The sequence below is a fragment of the Lampetra fluviatilis genome, chromosome 34, assembly GCF_964198595.1.
Source record: "Lampetra fluviatilis chromosome 34, kcLamFluv1.1, whole genome shotgun sequence".
Taxonomy (NCBI): Eukaryota; Metazoa; Chordata; class Hyperoartia; order Petromyzontiformes; family Petromyzontidae; genus Lampetra; species Lampetra fluviatilis.
Window position 1 is genome coordinate 6,421,984 of NC_136308.1, and position 21,848 is coordinate 6,443,831.

The 21,848-nt window shown below is 47.4% G+C and overlaps 1 protein-coding gene across 9 annotated transcripts in view; it reads left to right on the forward strand.

Annotated features, from left to right (window-relative positions):
• Positions 1–21,848, forward strand: part of LOC144944328 (voltage-dependent L-type calcium channel subunit alpha-1D-like) — a 208,573-nt gene that overhangs the window by 81,221 nt on the left and 105,504 nt on the right. For all 9 annotated transcript variants that reach the window (XM_078872398.1, XM_078872403.1, XM_078872407.1 and 6 more), the window contains exons 4-7: positions 3,418–3,557; positions 12,465–12,607; positions 18,387–18,539; positions 19,573–19,769. In XM_078872398.1, coding sequence (XP_078728524.1) covers positions 3,418–3,557; positions 12,465–12,607; positions 18,387–18,539; positions 19,573–19,769 — 633 coding nt within the window. The remainder of the gene's footprint in view (positions 1–3,417; positions 3,558–12,464; positions 12,608–18,386; positions 18,540–19,572; positions 19,770–21,848) is intronic.

Consider the following 21,848-nt stretch of genomic DNA (forward strand, 5'->3'; position numbering starts at 1 on the left):
CTGACCCATAGGTGGCAGCCATCTCAAGCCAGAGGACGAGAGGACTCTAGCCGCCACGCATATAAAGGATTTATAGTGAAAAACTTTGTTTTTACGGGTTATACTTATTTGGGTTGCTAACGTCTTTTACGTGTCCGCGTCTCGTGACTCGGGATGCATCGGCGGCGAGGTTCGGAGTTGAGTTCCCCGTGGCCGATGAGGAATTCGTTCGAGATGCACCCCACCACCAAATCCTCTCTCCTCATTTTACCCTCTTAAAAGCACGACGGATCGCATTTAACCGTCGTCGATAAGACTCGGGTGTTCGCTTGGCCTCCGTTTTGTGGGATCGACCATCGGGCGTATTTTTTTTTAATGTTGTACTTAATCGTGAGGGTGTGCAGAGGCTTGCCTTCATAGGTGCTCGCTAACAGCACTTGCCCCATCAGTCTGTTAAGGCTATTCGGGGGGTGTTTGTGTCAATTGACACCGTGGCATGTCAAGTGAAAAGTATGTTCGTAATTTATTGTCGAGCCCTTTGTGAATCCACCGAGGAATGAAGGCATCCTCGTGGCGTGTCGGCCACGCTGGTTGCTGTACCATACTTCACCGCGCTGGTTGCTGTACCATACTTCACCGCGCTGGTTGCTTTACCATACTTCACCGCGCTGGTTGCTGTACCATACTTCACCGCGCTGGTTGCTGTACCATACTTCACCGCGCTGGTTGCTTTACCATACTTCACCGCGCTGGTTGCTGTACCATACTTCACCGCGCTGGTTGCTTTACCATACTTCACCGCGCTGGTTGCTTTACCATACTTCACCGCGCTGGTTGCTTTACCATACTTCACCGCGCTGGTTGCTGTACCATACTTCACCGCGCTGGTTGCTTTACCATACTTCACCGCGCTGGTTTCTTTAGCATACTTCACCGCGCTGGTTGCTGTACCATACTTCACCGCGCTGGTTGCTTTACCATACTTCACCGCGCTGGTTGCTGTACCATACTTCACCGCGCTGGTTGCTTTACCATACTTCACCGCGCTAGTTGCTTTACCATACTTCACCGCGCTGGTTGCTTTACCATACTTCACCGCGCTGGTTGCTTTACCATACTTCACCACGCTGGTTGATTTACCATACTTCACCGTGCTGGTTGCTTTACCATACTTCACCACGCTGGTTGCTTTACCATACTTCACCGCGCTGGTTGCTTTACCATACTTCACCACGCTGGTTGATTTACCATACTTCACCACGCTGGTTGATTTACCATACTTCACCGCGCTGGTTGCTTTACCATACTTCACCACGCTGGTTGATTTACCATACTTCACCACGCTGGTTGATTTACCATACTTCACCGTGCTGGTTGCTTTACCATACTTCACCACGCTGGTTGATTTACCATACTTCACCGCGCTGGTTGCTTTACCATACTTCACCACGCTGGTTGATTTACCATACTTCACCGCGCTGGTTGCTTTACCATACTTCACCGCGCTGGTCCGTGTGGGTTCATGAAGGAAGGCCAGGGGACGGTTTAGTGATGACTCGACACTGAAATCAGCTGTGATCGGGAATCAAACTCGGGTTCTCTGGACTCACAGCGTGCCACCCACCACCTGTCCACTCTGTCGTACGTATAATACTGTGATCAATATCAAGACGATCTAAAGTGTGTATGTTTTTGGTCTTTTCCAAATGTTGTTCCCGTTGTGTTATTGGCTTCGTGTGATGCGACGAAGATCTTTCCCTTTGGAACTCTCATCACCCACACGTTGAAGAATGGCCCGTGAAACGTGGTATCACAGGACCTGCTTCTAAGATCAACTTTGAGCGAGATTGCTTAATCACACGCTTACGAAGCGTGCTTACCCACATGCCCTGCGTGCAGACGGACGGTTGTAGCATTGCATTCAAACTAATATTTTTTTGTTATTTCTCGGAGGTGAAATTCATTGGGAAAAGAAACACATTTGTAATTGTGACGTAATTAGTGACTAGGCTGATACCATTAACTCGCTGCCCTTGAGAAACCAGATTAGATCCCAATATCTCTTCAATGCCGGCTCAATCCTCCGAACCATGAGCCAAATAATCCTATGACGGTTTGAAAATTGAGTACAAGCTATATTTTTTAAAAAGCGAGATTCTTTATCAACATATAGGATAGAAATTCACCAAACATTGTAGGATAATACAGTGGGGCAAGGTACAGTGGTAACACTAACGAGAGCTAAAGGGTACAGGTCATTAATTATATTGCTGAATCAAATGCTCTGTAATTAGTATATTACCCTTGGAAACATCGCAGAGTTGACATATTAGGCCACTTCAGTGCATCAATCCACCATTATCAACGATCTGTAATAATGAGGCGCTGTTGTAGCATCGCTTTCGGCCTCTGTGTAAAGATCTGCATCCTCACTCCTCGTGCCTCTGATTGAACTGAAACACGTTGCTCGCATATTCATCTTCCAAATGAGGCTCACAGATTACATATCTGCAGGCGTTGGAGATGTATTTTGTTTTTGTGACCAACTCCCCTGCAATTACCCACACTCTCGCACCGGCGCTTACGGAATATTAAACAGCTGATGGGTGGCGGTGGATGGAAGAGTTGCGGTGTAGCGGTCGGCACATTGCGGGTACGAACCTGGGCAACCTAAGTTCGATTCCCTAACGAAGGCCAACATTAGCGCCGATTGATATCCGGACCCGCTCGTGGCCCCTCACTTCAGCAACCAGTACTGATCAGATGAGGGGAATATAACCAAACACCCTCCCCATGACTGACACTGCATTAGAGAGACCTTCCATTCAGCAGTGGAGTGACAGGGACTGGATATTAGCGGACAGCAACGGTTTAATCCACTCACACACATTTGCTTTGTCTGTGCTGTGCCTTGTGTTATTATTTTCCTCCTGCTTAACAGGGTCGGCATGGTAACACGGACTAACCCACCAGAAATCCATTCACAGTCATGGCAAGGAATGGCAAATCGACGAACGTTGTTTTTGTTGATAATGCACGCAGTATTGGGAATGTGCGCCTAATTAAGTGGGAAGCTGCCTGTCCTTCATCGCTGGGAAAAAAAAAAACCTCCCCAAAAATCCTAGTTTTCAAATGCTGTCATCACACTTGACACATTTGCATCTTTGATCAAGTTGATGCAACTACATACTGTGACAGCACGCGTTTTGGGACTCATCAGCATGTCAGACTGCTTACTTTGTCTCAAGGACAAGATGCTCTTCGTGCCCTTGGATATGGATAGAGGGGGTGTCATGTTTACACGGCAGATTCATATTATTGCTCCACGTGCTAAAGAACCTCCCAGCCTGTGGAGCGAAACGTCGGACATCATTCATAAGCGTCGGAGAGAATTACTGACGAACGCTTTGATGCGTTTCTCTTTTTTTTTCCCCGCAGGAAAAAGTGGAATATGCGTTCCTAATTATTTTCACAATCGAAACGTTCCTGAAGATTTTGGCGTACGGGCTCGTCATGCATCCCAGCTCCTACATCCGCAACGGGTGGAACCTGCTCGACTTCGTCATCGTCATCGTGGGGTAAGAATGCACGTTCGTGTGTCGGAGTCTGAATTATTTATTCATCCTTGGAGAAATCCGAGGAGCTATGAAGCTCTTTTTCGCAGATGTCCAGTTACAACAAACGCCATCAGTGCGTGCTGATGACACCAGATTTCAAACACACTGTTGCCGTGGTGTAACGGTTAAGTGCACTGGAATTGTAATAACACAGAGGAAGACCGTTCGATTTCATCTCCCCTGTGCAGCAGTTAATATAACGGCGCAAGTTTCTTAAATCCCTGCCCCCATCTCTGTCCACCAAGCAGTGTTCATGGGTACGGCACGGTGAATCAATCGGCAGGTCACGTGGTGTGCGGTGAAGTGTGGTTACGCCCACCTCGGTGGGGAGCGGTGGCATAGCGGTAAGTGAGCGGCCCGCTCCGAACCCGGGCCGCCGGGTTCGATTCCCGTTCGCGGTCAACACAAGTGACGATTATCTGAACGCGTCCTAGGCCTCCCCTAGGTGGACTCGACCTCAAATGAGTACCTGGTGCGGTGTGTAAACCTCCACTGGGGAGAGAAAGGTGGTCGGGCGTTGTGTTGGCCACCCAACCCCCCTTCATAGGTGCTCGCAAACAGCACTTGCCCCAACAGCCTGTTTCGTCTTTATGGGGGATATTTGTCTTTGTGATCCCAGCTCTTGCACGATGTGTTGCCAGCGTGGAAGAGTAGGCCAAGTATCCGCTAGAGGGGCTTTCTAGAGCTCTCGATTGTGAGGTCCTTCCACCAAAAGTGTTGTAAGCAAGACAAATAAATTATTTACCCTCTCAAGATTCTATGAATGGTCAATATTCTCAGGATCATGATTCGATTTTAAGAATGTATTTTACTGTTGTTGTTGTTGTAAGTGTAGCACCTCTAGTGGCTGCAGGGGTCATGTGAACCAATTAAGTACAACATGTATTCTAATTGACAATAATCTATTGTCGTACACGCAGAAACCAACGCAAGTATCATGAGTGCAAGATTATGTTTTAATCAATGGATCGATGCGCGGTTGGAAGCCTATTATCTACTGTCTATTTAGCAACAGTTATTTAATTAGTTCCCATCATTATTCATTAACTATGTTTACATGAGCAATTTACAGAGTATTTTTTTAAATCATCATTTAATTACCAAAGAAAGCTCACACACGACCACTTTTGAGCAGGGTCTCCTGCGTTCAGAATGTTTGACCCATTTAATGAGAATGTGTCTTTGCGAGGTGAGCTAATCAAGGTATCCGCAGAAACACCAACGAGTATGAGGGCGGTAACCAGGGTCTCTTTTGCACCGTACACGTAGCCAACCGCCTCTCGAGTTGGGTTTATGCACCAAGTCGCTGTCCATCTCCCAGCGTCGCCTCCCATCTCAGCGAGGAGGGCGGAGTGTCGCTAATCTGCGGCACGCATCAGCAATCCCTTCGCCTCCAAAATTGCCGGTCGCCGGCGCAACGCAGCGGTCAATTTACGAAGCCTGCCGATGTGACCGCCATCTCGCACGGCGAGGCGCGTGCGTTGTTAGCTCACAGGGACCACTGATGAGGCGGGGGGGGGGGGCGGCGGTGGGGGCTGTGAAAGTTACGGACGAGAGGGTTGAGCTGGCGCATCTCGATGCAACCACATTTTTTTACGGTGCATTCGTGTTTGTTTGCACATTTTATTTATAACGATAAATTGCATCGATGCGCTGGGAGAGGAGCACGGAGCGCGTCTTAGATGAAGCCAAAAGCTTTTGCCTTTGTTCTTTTGTAACACTCCGACTCTGTAGAATGCCCACCACTGTAGAATTCAATATCGCCTTGGGCACCCAAGCCTGTGCGGCGCCACCGCCTCGAGTGAAGTATTTCCAGGTCCACGCGCGTTCATGTTGCTGGGCGCTCGGTGTGGGGTCGTGACGCGTGTGCCGTGCGCTCTCGGGGGTTCACGGTTCGAATCCCAGCGCGCATTCGACGGTAAAACATCCGCGTGACGTCCGCTTCGCTTTGGACGTTAAAGACCCCTTGAAGCCATTGACGAGAGCAGGCCATTGCGTGCCGGCGTCGCGGTCCAAATTTGCCGAGCTTGAAAGAAATGACCTACCCCAAATAACTCTTGGGATTAATTAAGGACCTTCAACGAAATGAGCGCGCGAGGTGTCTTGGGTAAGCAAGCATAAAATAATCATAAAATTAGGACGTGCTAATGCATTTTCCTTTTAGCACATGTGTGCGCTTTCAGTGTCAAATCTGTTTCAACACCTCCCGTTAACTTGGCATGCAGGTGTGGAGCACTACATCAATAATATATAATGATTGCCTTAATTTTAATTATTTCCCCACTCAAATGTGCACCGAAACCACGAATGTTTATGGGCATTCCTAAAATTCTAGATTTGAAGCTTTCGTGACTGCAAACATTCATATTCTTAAGTTTTTTCCGGTAAAGTCACATAGGTGAAAAATTAAAATTGAAATTAATAAAAGTAAAATAAAATAAAAATCACGACGTTTCGGAGGCAACACAAGCTTCCGTCTTCAGGTGATACAGCAATCGTGCTGTGACGGTTCCACCTTGTGTTGCCTCCGAAACGTCGTGATTTTTATTTAATTTTACTTTAATTAATTTTAATTTTAATTTTTCACCTACGTGACTTTACCGAAAAAACCTAACAATATAACGTTCTTAAAATGTCCATGGCGGGAGCCAGTCTGATTGTTAGCATGGACATTCATGAAATCCTACAGGGTGAAATTCGCCTCTTCTACCCTAGAGCAGAGGTCGCAACCGGGTACCCGATACCCGTACCCTACCCGATACCCGGCTACCCGTACCCGGCCAGGTACGGGTACCTGTTTGCGACCCTGGTGCGGCCGGGTACGGGAACGGGTAGGCCGTGAGTCACTGGTGAGTAACTGTTTGTCACTCATTTCCCAACGTCTTGTCTCTTCTCACAATTCAAGTTCCTAGAATCAACCCACCCACGCCTGCAACATGGCTTCATCCCAGAGGTCGCAATCAGGTACCCGATAAACGTACCCTACCCGTACCCGGCCGGGTACGGCTGGGTACGGGTAAGGAATCAAAACCCGTTTGCGACCTCTGACCCAGAGGGATGATTCATCGAATCCATCCCCAATCGCGATTTTTGAACTCGAATCGCGTGGTCCGGCGTTCTACGTGCGAAACTTCCCCTTCCAAACGCAGCTGGCGTCTCAGGACGCGGTGCAGTGTGCGGCACAGGTGAGAAACCGTAGGCCCGGACAGCAAATGATAGCGGACATTCGAGCGGCGCGCCACGTGCTTGGATGCATGCATCTCAATCCGCTTCACCCAGGACGCTTGGTTGTTCCTCGCGGCCGGATCCACATTGATCTTCGTACGGGTAAGGTGCCCTAAAGAGGTGAAATTATATAATGGGTGATTTTCCAGGAAATGGCTCTTCCTCATAGCGGCGGAGAGATCTCTGCTCTAAAGAAGGGCCGTTGCCAGAAGTGTCCCCTTTTATATATTTTTTTGCACTGTAGGGCGTGTTATTGATGGACGTGTCGAGTTTTTTTTTTGTTCGTTGCACACCACTGCCAACGCAGTATTCCACGAACAAAAAAAATAGAAACGCAGTCTCGCAACCGCTATGGCTCCTGACTTTTTTTCGCGCGCGCACACACCCCATGCAATCCAGCTCCGAGTGTCGACCCACACGAGCCAGCACGACGCACGTGGCGGAGGCAGAGGCGAAGATGCACGCCAGGCCTCTGGTGCGTGTGGCGAGCCGTTTCCGACGCTTTCCACGGGTCACGTTGGGCCCCCGGGCCTACCCTGACCTCGGCGATTACCCAATCATCGCTGTCTTGACCACGCCGCCCCCCGGCTAATGGCTGTTTGATAGGCCTTGTGTGGGTCTTCACCTGCCACGTCACCGTCATTTTCCATGTGACGAATTGAGATAATTTAATGCTGCGGAAAGCCAGGGAGGAAGCAGGCAGAGGGGTGATTAAATTGGTGACGGCTTGGGAAATAATGCCGTCCTGTTTTTTTCCCCAAAATATTCCTGTTCCATTATTTTGAGCCATTTCAGAGGAGAGAAAACCGGTCGTCTGTGAATAGGACTTAACGGCATACTGTATACGAAGTAAAACAGTGAAATCATGATGTGTTTATAACAAATACGTACCACTCTGCGTTAATGATGAACCTGTCATTGTTCGGTGTGTTTTTTTTTAATTCATAAGCAGGCTTTGGATTCTTTGCCATCAAATAACTGAATGTCAATATTAATTATCTTTACGAGGTTCAGGGCACCCATTTGGAATTTGAAAAAACGAGCGCTAAATTTGTTTTTGATAATTACACGTTCTTAATTTGCACCTTCAGTGGAACCTCCGGCCTGTCTTTTAATCGCCATTCTGCCATGATGCTGCATTTCATGGGAACAAAGTCTTTACGTGTTATTGCACACAAATTAAGTCCATTTTTATCAGCCCTATTATGAGACTCTTGATGAAATGACACGGCAACGGTGCAACCTAATCTCTGCGTTCGCATCCATTCACGCACGACAAAAACAAATCTTGTGCACGTGGGGAGGAATGCCTCGTTGCGTTGCTTAAGGCGAGCGTTTTTTAGAGTCAGGGACATAATGCGACCGCAATAAATAGACACGATCTTCACCACTCGAGCTAAAAATCCATTTCCTTGCATTGCAATTTGTCCCGTCTCCTATCGGCACATAAGCGCGGCGGCGTAGGTTACGTCCTGAATCTTCAGTGATTATTAAGCCTATTTGCCTCCACAGTCGATAAAATAGGAACAGCTTTGTGCAGATGTCAACAGGGGTTGTCCTCTGGATAGACTTGCCCCTGTCATAGGAATGAGGTATTTACACCATTTGTTCAGGGCTGTCGACGGGAGATGACCGCTGCCTCAGTGCATATTTTGAACGAGAAATCAGTTTGGCTTTTGCCGATTAAATCCAGCAGAACGCATAACCTGCCGCTGAAATTTTTACGGCTTCAGCTCCCTGTTGCATGGCAAATGTGGAAGCATTATGCTAAGTGTATGCCCTGCAGGACCACTGAGCAAGCAGTTCATAAGCATTTGGAAAATATGTTGACATCTCAATAATTTTCACCCCTTGAACCAAATCAACAGCACCCACAGAGGCATATGTTTATTTATGAGGATGTATTAATTTTTAATGGATTTGTGTTTTTCTTGTATTACGTTGACACCAGCGATAGTCAATAATTACAAATATTTATCACAGTTTACGAAAGCATTCCTGTGTATATGCAGCTTTGGAATATCACTCTGCAGAGAAGAAAACAAATTGAGGTTTAGACTGACAAGCGATGTATATTTGGATATATCATTGATTTTAGCAGTGAAATAAATGATTATGCTGATGAGACGCAAGTCAATTTGTGCGTGTAACAATTGGTTATTTACAATTTCTTGCAAATTACTTTTGCTAACCAATGACCTTGCTACGTCGATGCCAATTCTATTTGCGGTGAGCAACAAACGGCGCCGAAGAGGGCAAGGTAGGGAGTTGTGATGCAAACGAGAGGGGGGGGGGAATCGATGCTGAAGTTGAAAACGACTCAAATTTCTATTTAAAGCTTTCGCGACTGCAGGGATTCATCTTCTTAGTTCTTTCGGTAAAGTCACGTAGAATGGAAATAATAAAATAAAAAAATAAAACATAATATAAATGTTTTATTTTTATTATTTTATTATTTCCATTCTACGTGACTTCTTGGTTCTTTCGGTAAAGTCACGTAGAATGGAAATAATAAAATAAAAAATAAAAAACATAATATTAATAATGTTGTATTTTTATTATTTTATTATTTCCATTCTACGTGACTTCTTGGTTCTTTCGGTAAAGTCACGTAGAATGGAAATAATAAAATAAAAAATAAAAAACATAATATTAATAATGTTGTATTTTTATTATTTTATTATTTCCATTCTACGTGACTTTACCGAAAGAACCAAGAAGATGAAAACGACTCGTGGCGATGAATCCGATAGCTGGGAAGGGGCGAGGGTGGACGCAAAAGGGGGGCGACGGCGGGGGGAGGGGGGGGGTGAATCGTTACGCGCTTGCTAATGAGGAGTTCCTCTAGACTTGTCAGCGGTGCAATGAATGATGTTTCGTGGCGTTAACGAATAACCCGAAGATGCTTCCTCGTTGAGACACAGTCTCTTCTCTTAAGTGCTCGCTGCTAGCTTCGGGGGGGGGAGGTTGGGGAAATAAAATCTCGCTAAACCAGCACACTCTTACATCACGATCGCTAATAAGAGTGTCGGACACATTGACCCCGTGCCCCCATTTCACCGTGCTCCAATTGTGGCCGTTACCACGAGCAGAGGGGGTTCGTGCCACGGCAGAAACCTCCTTCTCCCTCCCTTCCCCACCTCCTCATCGTCACACCTCGTCAACCAGGCACTGCACCTTGCGCCTCTGCGTATGTTGGGGTGGGGTGGGGAGGCACGTGTGTTCACAAAATCAAACTCCCATCAACATTGTTGAAACGCTCTAAAGCCACAGCTCGCTTTTGTGCACATGTAAACAAAAATGTTGACTCGCGAAAACAGAGCGCGAAGCTCACCCGTTCTTTCAGAAACTGCAAACATTGTAAACACCGCGAACATGCCTCACGCTTCTGGCACAGCACGGCAGAGGTCGCACACGGGTTTTGATTCCTTACCCATACCCGGCCGCACCAGGGTCGCAAATGGGTACCCGTACCCGGCCAGGTACGGGTACCCGTTCCCTACCTGTACCCTACCCGAAATGAGTGACAAACGGTTACTCACCAGTGACTCACGGCCTACCCGTACCCGTACCCGGCTGCACCAGGGTCACAAACGGCTACTCGTACCCGTACCCGGCCGGGTACGGGTAGCCGGGTATCGGGTAGGGTACGGGTATCGGGTACCCGGTTGCGACCTCTGCAGCACGGATCGTCTGGTCGCGCATGCAACGGCGCAGTCACACACGTGAGCCCGTGGCACCGTTCGCAAAGGGGTTAATCGTCGTGTGGCAGCGTGACGACCAGGCCAGCGGAACTACCAAAAAATTTGCAGAACGAAAATGTTTCCACTGCTGAACCCTTAGGCCTGATTGCTCCAGGGCTGAGTGGCGCAGTGGCTTGAAAGACCCACGATGTGCTGTTTGGTTCGTTCGCTCGTTTCTCAATCCGCTTGTCCTGGTGAGGGTCGCGGCGGCGGCAGCGTGTTGAGTAGGATGGTCCAGACCTCCCTTTCCCTGACTCCGGCACTACGTTACTATACACTGCTAAACTACACTATATACTACTATACACTGCTACACTACACTATATACTACTACACTACACTATATACTACTATACACTACTACACTACACTATATACTACTATACACTACTACACTACACTATATACTACTATACACTACTACACTACACTATATACTACTATACACTGCTACACTACACTATATACTACTATACACTACTACACTCCACTATATACTACTATACACTACTACACTACACTATATACTACTATACACTACTACACTATATACTACTATACACTGCTACACTACGCTATATACTACTATACACTGCTACACTACACTATATACTACTATACACTGCTACACTACACTATATACTACTATACACTACTACACTACACTATATACTACTATACACTGCTACACTACACTATACACTACTATACACTGCTACACTACACTATACACAGACTCGAGCTCTTACTGGGGAATTCCCAGGCGTTCCCAGGCCAGCCGAGCGACATAGTCCCACCAGCGTGTCCTGGGCCGGCCCTGGGGTCTTTGCTCAGTTTCGGAGCTTTATAAATGTACAGCGCTTTGTTGATCCACTGCTGGACAAGGGACCTCCCACTCTGTCTCACTCATGAGGGTTGCTTTACTGTGCTACACGCCGGGCCAGTACAGCATGCAAGTGGGATCATAGAGGTGCAGTGCAACAATTGATTTAGCTGCACTGCACTGATCTCGGCTTCCAACCACGTAGTCCCGCAGCAGCAGTGGCAGCCTACAACACCCGTTTATGCACCCATCCAAACACTATCCAGGCTCATACCAGCTTAGCTTCTGAGATCTCACGAGACTGTGCACATTCCGTGTTATTTGGTCATAGGGTGTAGAAAGTTATGGCCAGTAAAAATAATTAAATACCGACTTCCGTCTCTTTTTTACTAAAAATAAAATACAGGGTGCTTCAAATGTAAAAAGAACGGAACATATTCCTGCGGAGGGAGCTGGTAGGAACGTTGGGTTGCTCGGTCAATGGCCAGGATCAACGGCGGCGTGGTGTATTCCGCAAATATGGCCGACTGTGAGGGCGGGCACAAGCCAGCGTGAGTAGGTTAAACGTTGAGTTTTGTAAGGGCACCACGGGGTGATCAGTCCCTCCCCACCCAGCCCCACACCTCCCACCCCCCACCCAGCCCCTCCCCACCCTCCCCACCCAGCCCCTCCCTGGACGACGGACGGACGGACACAATTATCCCCTGTGGGCTGGTGTAACCAGGAGGTTCCTACCAGTAAAATGCTACACTGTAACATGATAACAAATGTCATGTTAATAGCTTCAAAAAGCCAAAGAGTCTCCACTTGTTCGCCATCATTGTCAACGCGTGCCTGGAATCTTCTCCTGGTGGTTTCCAGAGCCCGGAGGAAGCACATTTCTTGTGGTGTTGTTGCAAATTCTCGGAAGTGTTCACATTTTTTTGAAGCACTCTGTTATTTTAATCAATCGGCTCATTGGCCTTTCGGACAGATGTTGTCCAAAAAAAACTCGCGGACGGACGGACGATTCGAGACGATCACGTGCGCGCGTCCCCACTCTCCCCCCACCACCCACCCCCCACCCACCCACCGCAGGTTGTTCAGCGTCGTGCTGGAGCAGGTGACAAAGGTGGGCGAAGGCGGCAGCCCCATGGGCGGGAAGTCGGGCGGCTTCGACGTAAAGGCGCTGCGAGCGTTCCGCGTGCTGCGACCCCTGCGACTCGTCTCCGGCGTGCCCAGTGAGCGCCGTCGCGTCGGCCCCTTCCCCGTCTGTCCCGCTCGCGCTCGCACCGCGGTTTTCCAAAAAGCCGTCGCTCACGACCGGTGGTTCAAGGGAAAGAAGAAAATTAAGGGGAAAAAAAGTGAAAAAAAAATTAACCCGTAAAAACAAAGTTTTTCACTATAAATCCTTTATACGCGTGGCATCGGTTTTATTTTATTATTCATTTCTGTTTTTCTTGAGTAAGAGTTTCATTTTTATCACATTGGTATTTTAAATAAAATATTAAAAAAAAATGTTCCTAAAAAGTGGAAAATTTTGGAACAAAAATTTTCACGAAAATAAATTGTCACGCACAACGAGTCTGTGTGCAAAATGTCAGCTCGATTGGATTACGGGAAGTGGTTTAAAAAACGACCGAAAGATTTGCACGGTCGTAAGCGCGCAAGCAAGCAAGCAAGTGAACTTAATATAAAGGATTTAAAAACCTCGGCACGTTCGTCAGTAACACCTTATGTGGCCTAAAAAGGGTAAAACATATAATTGCCGACGTTACCTACAATGTCCCTTCTTCGTATGCATGTATGTTGCTGACCTTCTTTCGCACCGTACGTAGCCAACCGTGCTGCGATGAAGGGACAGTTGCCGGCAGCGTCACCTATTGTATAGTCTTCTTTTTAAAGCCACAATGTGCTTCGCTCATCGTGCACCACTGCCAACGCAGCATCGCCCAATGGCAAGTTGCTTGAAGTGGTGTGCATCGCACCGGTAGGAGAAATACACCGACAGTACAATGGACTGCATCGGCTAAAAGATAACAAAAAAAACACAAAAGAAGCGGTGCACTCGTGAGTGCCCTCTGAGTTGTAACGACCCTTCCTGCCAAATTGAGGGATAATGCCAGGATATTGGCGAGGTGAGCACTGTGTTTAATGTATTGTGATGCGCGCGAATACTGTTGTGCAGTTTGAAAGTGGTCCCTCGGTTGACGATGTTAATTGGTTCCACGAAAACCATCGAAATTATCGTGAATCGAATATAGGAAATACATGCTAAAAGCATAATTTGTTCCAAGACGATCGAAAGTTGACCTTTTTCACCCTAAAACATCGTTTGTAATATTTAAACACGCATATTTTTCATAAATAAACGTTACAATAACATATTAAAGCATTAATATTAATAGAAACATGGATAAATACTGAATAAATGGAGCATTAAAAGGTGCACAAATAGAGCATTAAATAACAATTCTTACTATAGGTTAAGAATGTGAATGGCTCAATGGGTTGATAGAGAAGGTTGGGGTTGGCTGAGGTCTGCCAAGTCCGCTTTGGAGCGCTCCGATTGGCCAACATTGGCGGGTCCCCGTGATATCGTAAACATCGAAAATCGAAAATCTATCGTCGCCATTATGGAAGGCGGATTGTTAATCGAAATATCGTTAATCGATGGCATCGTAAAACCGAGGCACCACTATAATGAATACTTAATGACAGGAGGAGGTGGCTTCAATTAAAGTGTGGAATGTGGGGGCAACTTGTGATCATCATCCACCAGTGGTGGGCTCGCAGCAGGCCATGTCTACTGGGAAGATCAATACACCTGCACTGCATATGTTCACACACAAAAAATTCTACAGCTGGATATTGGAATTATTTAGATGAGATGTGATCGATGTACGATGCTTTGATATGCTAGGGAAGATAAGAATTGACAATGCCCATCCATATTTAGTGGGGAGAATGCTGATAAAGCCACCGCATTTGCATTTTCGTTATTTCAATCGTGAAATTCACACCAGGTAAGAGGCCAAAGTCTATTTTTCAAAGTAGAGTTGGGTCAGATAAGTCGTTTGACAATTATAAATATGAGAAAATAAATAACACTTTATATTCAAGACCATAATTCATTGAAGTTGACACAATAGAAGAACAATGATGAATTAAATCCATGAAATTAAGTTGGCAGTGCAAATCAAATGATTAACCAGATATATTGAAATGTGTGTGTATGCCCAGCCACCGCATGCCCAAACAGCTTATGTCCAGCTAAAATAGAGGGGGCTAAACGGGCGTGGCATTGGCGAGAGAAGAGATGAAATGATGTGGTATTAGAGGATGTGGAGCTAAGTGGGCTTGCCAATGACTGGTACCAAGATCGGCCTCTGTAGAGCAGGCTCGTAAAGGACGCTACTGGGCAGTTGAAGGCAGTCGCCCTCCACCAATAGCGGAAGGTCGAGGAACAACGCTCACAACAATGAGTGGAGCACGGGGCGGCTAAAACACAGCAAGTTGGCACAGTAGGGATCACAGGTGGTGCATCTCAGTCAGTCAACCCATGGTACCTGGGTCTGTTCCGTGACCTCGTGCCAGCGAGAGTTCGACACTTCACGTTACCTTAAAGTGCACATAGCCTGCCACAAGCACCGTGGTGACGTCACCGCCACTTAGTGGTGAATGGCGTTTGTTGCTGTATGAGTGAAGGGCGCTGTTTGCGTGTTTGTTCATGTGTAAGTGTGTGTGATGAGCGTCTGCTGCTATATGGAGGTGAGGGTTATTTTTCCGGACCCTTTATACAAAATTAAACTTGTTTCGTGATATTGCATTGGTAGTAGTGCACAAGCACAATTAACAAAATATCAGCATACAATATTGCGTCGATAACACTGCCCTCAATGGAAATATAAATAAATATAAAATATATGGCAATTTGGGTAATAGCCATTCTTCATGTCATTGCTCACAATACTTCATGGTGAAAATGGTGGTCCCACTCCCACCGTTCAACAACATCCCACGCGTGAAAATGAGGAGGCTTACCGCAGCCTTCGCTCAGTTGTTTGGAGAGCCGTTCCACACTGACTGCAAGGATGAGTGGCGGTCGTGGGCTGCTGAGGAGATGGAAAAGTGCCTCGGCGGGCCACGGCCACAAATCACTCAAAAAAATAACTTACAGCACCACTGCAATTTATTCCCTTAAGGGTCAGAATGGTAATTTGATTTTCAGCCCTCAGCATTAGGTCTGCAGATTTGCTGAGCATTGTTGTGAGTTCTTGGGGTACGATGATCTCCTCAGCCCAAACACAACTATGGGGCAAGGACAATTTTACACAAATGCCATATTCTCTGTCCATCTTCTACAGAATAATTGTGTCGGGGATTTCAATAGGAACTACATATGTGCCCTTTTCACGTGGATACGGCCTATGGGTTGCTGCAACTCTGCTCAAGATTATTACACAAATTCTCAATGGTGGGCAGTTCCTGGAAAAGCTACATGGCAAAGAGTCAGTATCATTCCCTGTCCATCAGGGTTTTTTTTTGCCCCCAACACTATTTATGTTTTTTTTTTACCACATAGTTCGAGAAGATAACCATGGCCGTTCCTATGCAATGAACATGTGGTACAAATGCAATGGGAGGCTGATCGAAGTCTGCGTGAGGGCAAGGGGTGGCTGTATACTGATGAATCACGTCATGCTCGCTGATGATTTGCCAAACTGCTGCTCAGGCTGACGATAAGTTTGAGTTTTTGCTCATAAACCTGGAGCTTTCCACTACCAGCCCTCCCAAAACAAACACTGGCCTGGGTACACCATGTCATCGTACACTCCACATCCTCAGCTCGCCATGAGTAATGGGGGAGTTGTTGAGAGCATGGAGGATATCCTGTACCTTGGCAGTGTGCTCATTACCAGCCGCGGTTTGGCAGCGGAGGTCTCACTCCAAATCACGAAAGTGACGTTATATTTTCATCGGCTGCACAGCGCCGTGTGAAAGCTGCCTGGATGGCAGTCCACACGAATCTCCGGGTCTTCTCGAAAATAATCATGCGTTATTTTCTCTGTCACCTGAGCAACACTAACTCCTTTACATATTCAAAGAATATGAATTCCTGCAGTCACGAAAGCTTTAAGTCAAGATTTGACCCCTTCACAGTTAACACCTGCACTGACTTGGAACATTCAGCCTGGCCTAACTGCAATACATCGGTGAGCACCTCCAGGAAGTGAGGCTGTGTTGGCTGGGTTATGTTGCCCACATACCCAGCTACCGAATGCCAAAGCAGCTTGTGTTTGGCCGGATTGAGGAGGCTAAATGGGCATGGCACGGGCTAAAGAGGAGATGGTTTGATGTGGTACGGCAGAATTTCAAGCTCGTTAGATTTGCTGATAAATGGTACCAGCGGTGTCAAGGCCAGCCTCTAGGAGGAGGCTTGTGAATGGTACTACGTGAGAGTGGAGGCAGCCAACCTACACCAACAAAGACAGAGAAGCGATACTTCCGACAATGGGCAGAGCATCGGGTGGGTAAAACACAACAAGGTGGCACGGTGGGGAGCACAGGTGGTGCATGTGCCAGTAACCTATCAGTCAACCCATACAAACCTGCAGAGGTGGGACAAAGTCATTGTTATGCAAGTCCAAGTCGAGTCGCAAGTCATCAAATTCATGACTCGAGTCTGACTCGAGTCCAAGTCACATGACTCGAGTCCACATCTCATAGGTGGGACAAAGTCATTGTTATGCAAGTCCAAGTCGAGTCGCAAGTCATCAAATTCATGACTCGAGTCTGACTCGAGTCCAAGTCACATGACTCGAGTCCACACCTCTGCAAACCTGAGCCTGCCCTATGATTTCATGTCGGCGAGACTTCGACACTTCACATGATCAGAAAGTCTACATAGCCTGGCAATAAGCACTGTGATGATACCACTGCCACTTTGTGGCGAATGGCAGTTGTCGAGCGAGTGTTGCGATGCACAGCCAACGTCAGTGATGAGAATCTTACCGAGGGCCTCACCTAGACTCAGCCTTACATGAGCACCTGGTGCGGTGTGTAAACATCAGCATTTGGGAAACGAAAGCGGCCGGGCGTTTTGTTGGCGAGCCACCCCCTCGTGTGCTGTGCCAGCCTTCATGGCTGTTCGCTAGCAGCACTTGCCCCAACAGTCTGCTCAAGGCTATACGGGGGTTCTTTGTCGTTTTTACGTACGAGTGAAACGGACTGAGTTTTTTTTTAGTGAGTGATGGGTTGGTATTTGTGTGTGAGTAATGAGCGTGATTAATGTGTGCACGAGAGCGCTATATACGAGTGCAGGGCAGTGTGTGTGCGTGCGTGCAGTATTTGAGTGTGTGAACGTGATTGTGTGTGTGTGTGTGCAGTATTTGAGTGTATGTATGTGATTGTGTGCGAGCGCGAGTGGCTTTGTGTGTGATGATGATGATGAGAGTGTGCATGTGAGTGCCGTTGTGTAACATTACTTATTGGACCGTGCTACACTACTGGCGGACTCCAGTTTCATTCCTGGTTGTGATGCCCATACGCCGGACGCAATCAGATTGTGAACCTCGCGTTGGCTTCCCCGAGCTGAACTCGGTCTGAAACAACGACCTGGTGTGGTGCGCTTTATACACACTGGGGAAGATGAAGGACGCTGGGCTATGACGATGCTGGTCACACCTCACCATGTATGCCGTGTCAGTCTTAACGGATATATAATAAGCAGGAAGGAAGTCTGCCTTCTCCACTTAAAAGAACAGATGTTTGTTGTCGCTCAACCTCTTGACCTTCCGGATTAACATTATCCAGCAACATCTACTTAACAGGCTTAACTTTGCTGATGAGGGTGCAAAAGGTGAAGAGGTCACTGGACACAAAAAAAACGATTCTGGAAATATGGACTTCCTGCCTGCTCATTATTTCACCATTACCCATAATTCAGCATCCACGGCGCGTCGTGAGGTCAGTATAGTTTGCTCGCTGACAGCATTGATGATATTTCTCGAAAATCAGGCTTGCAGGTCGTGCTCAATTCCATCATCAAGGCCATGGTCCCCTTGCTCCACATCGCCCTCCTCGTCCTCTTCGTCATCATCATCTACGCCATCATCGGTCTCGAGCTCTTCATTGGCAAAATGCACAAAACCTGCTTCTACGTCAACACCGGTAAGAAGTTGCCTTGGGGGTTGCCAGTTTAGAGGAATGATGATGGCAGGTTCCAGCAGATAAATATTTGTGTGGGAGAAACGGATATTTGTTGCCCGTCCCCTCCCTACTTATTGCCTCCTTCTGCAATCGGTGAGGGTTAGGCTCATGGGTAAGATTCTAGATTTGAAGCTTTCGTGACTGCAAGGATTCATACTATTAGGTTTTTTTCGGTAAAGTCACGTAGGTAAAAAATAAAATTAAAATTAAAAGGGTAAGACTTCGGGGTATAGGGCACAGAAACAGAACCAAAATATAAAACTATACTAATTTGTGCGAAATGAAAAGCAGCCACTGCTTTATTAGTACGTTTGGAGATTGCACCTAACATTATGGTTTACATTTGAGAGTACGCTGAGAAAGTTTGCTTAGGCTCAACAAAATAAGGGGGGTACAAATATTTGTAATGGTTGCTTGGGAAAAAACAAAAACACGAATTGCGTGGAAACGGAAGGTTGTTAGATTTTATGGCCAATGACAATGTTCGAGGTATCTGCATTTATGGCCCAATTCACACCTGTAATGGTGGCTGAGGGAAGATTCGGCTAAAGGGGAAGAGCATAAGTAAAATACATGCCTCTAATTTCTTCAGTCGAGCTCCTAAGATACATTCTTGGCAAAATATGATAATTTTATTCATATAATTTTGTCATCCATGATGTACCCTGCACTTGTATTTAACAATGTATTCCTCCGCACCGCATTGGATAGTGGCTTCTTAATGAAGTAATTTAGGAGGCATCCATAACAATTGGAAAAATTTGCCCATGGCGCGCTGGCGGCATACATGGCCAACCATATTTAGAAACGTCGAGAAGCAGACGACACGTAGTATTAAAATATGTTAACGGTTAACACAGCCGCAACATTACCCAGAGGTGCGGTCGCCAGAGTGCAACTGTAAACGCACCTCCGATTAGCACGGTTGGCTGCGTAGGGAGCAAACGAAGTTCAACATGCGACAATATTTGACCCAATCCGTGGTGCCACCCAGACACGATGGTGGAAGACGACCCAAAGCCGTGCGCCTTCGCGGGCCACGGCCGGCAGTGCGCGATGAACGGCACCGTTTGCCGGGGCGGCTGGCCCGGCCCCAACGGCGGCATCACCAACTTCGACAATTTCTTCTTCGCCATGCTCACCGTGTTCCAGTGCATCACCATGGAGGGCTGGACCGACGTGCTGTACTGGGTGAGACGCGCCGCTCGCAGCCGGCGCTCGCGGCTAACTTCGCCCGCTCCCCCGCAGCCGCGTCGCGACCGGTGGATTTAACAAATGCGCAGAGCCGAGCTGCCCACAGACAGCAGGAAGGCACAACTTCCATTCCTATGCCTTGCGTGCGTGTAATTATACTATACAACATTATTTATTATTTATTTTATTTTACCAGGTAAGGCCCACTGAGCTATGTAGATTTTTTTCAGAAGCGACTTGGCCACAAATGATAGCTCAACGGAGTGGCTTATTGCGTGGAAATGTATAGCAGCCAAATACTCTAAAGGCATGTTTCTAAATGTGGAGGGAAAAACCGGGGGATCTGGAGAAAAATGCACGCGACCACAGAGAGAACATGCAAACTCCATGTATACAGGTGTCAGGGTTGGGATCGAACCCACAACCTCCTGTATACAAGGCGAGGTAGTTAACATCTTGCCACCGTGGCAAATTTATTGTCACACTGTATTTAAAATGCCCTCAGCCTTGTCCGGACCACCAGTTCACTTGCTGAATGTTCGTTTTACCGCTGCCTGTTGGGTTGGCCACATTTTCCAACTCTTTGAGTTGGTGGTCTAATCGACAATATGGCCACGGTTTCAGCTCTTGAGCTGGTGGTCTGGACAACGCTGAGAGCATTGTAAATACAATGTGGTAATCACATAACACGGTATGATGGGAGTTGTGCCTTCCAGCTATTTGTGTGAGTGTATCTTTTCACATGTTGTTAGATCATGTATGCATTTTCCTGTTGTGATGGGGGTTTCCCACCATGTACAGACAGCGTTGGAGTTAATCCACCGCCGGTCATGTAAAGTGGGGCAATATACACATCAATAAGAAAAAGATGGGAAAAAAATCATGCATATGCTTGGATGCTGTAACACGCTCCAACGTGTATTTGTCCTCGGAGGTAATTCAGTAACAACAGCAGTGGTGTATCATCCAAACTGTACAACGAGCCACACAACATCATCCATCGCCTAGGTCAGGGGTCAGCAACTTGCGGGTCTGGAGCCGCATGCGGCTCTTTAAGGACTGTCCCACTCTGGCGTTACCTGGTACGCTGAGGAGTGTGATTCTTCTGTCGTTGGAGCACAACCTCTGGTCCCCTTTAAAAAAAAATGGTAACCACAACCCCAGTTTGCCAATCCAGAGGTACTGTACCCACCTTTCATGCAACACTGAAGGGGCGTGTTACCCACAGAACTCCTACGCTGTCTAGCGTTTTAAACAACAATGGGCGAATCTCGTCCACCCCAACAGCTTTGCCGCTACGAAAGCCCTTGGCCACCGAAGTGACTTCAGCAGCCCTGAAGAATCCTACCCCCCAGCTGTTTCCAGGGCTGCCTCTTGAGAGGAGGGCATGTCCACTGAGTTGAGGAGCTCCCCAAAGTGTTCCTTCTCCCTCTCGACTATCTCCCTAGTTGAGGTCAATGTTACGCCACGCTTCCTGAAAACAGCCTGGGCCACGTCCCGTCGACCCTTCCGAAGGCGTCGGATGGTTGGCCAGAAGATCTTCGAGGCTGTCCTGGTAGTCCCTCTCCATGGCCTCTTCAAACGTCTTCCATGTCCGGGCTTTCGTTTCAGCGACTGCTGCAGCTGCCACCCTCTTGGCAAGCCGGTACCTCTCAATCGAGTCGGCAGATCTTTATCCGAGCATAACTAAGAAAACTTCCTTCTTCAACTTGACAGCTCCCCTCACCATTGGTGTCCACCAGTGGGCCCCAGTGTTGCCGCCATGACGGGCACCAACTGCCTTGATGCTCCAGCTTTTCACAGTTGCATCCACAATCGAGGTCTTGAACAACGTCCACTCGTACTCAATGTCCACGACCTCCCCTGGAGTGGAGGAGAAGTTTCCCCGGAGGTAGAAGTTTAAATATTTCTACACTGGGTCTTCCACCGGACGGTCCCAGACAACTCGCACCATTCATTTGGGCCCTCAACATCTCTCTGGTCAGTGCCCCAAGCTTCGAATCCAACTTACAAGTTTGAGAAGATCTCTCCCTCTCTTTATCCGAGTGTCCAGAACATACGGCCTTTTAAAATCAA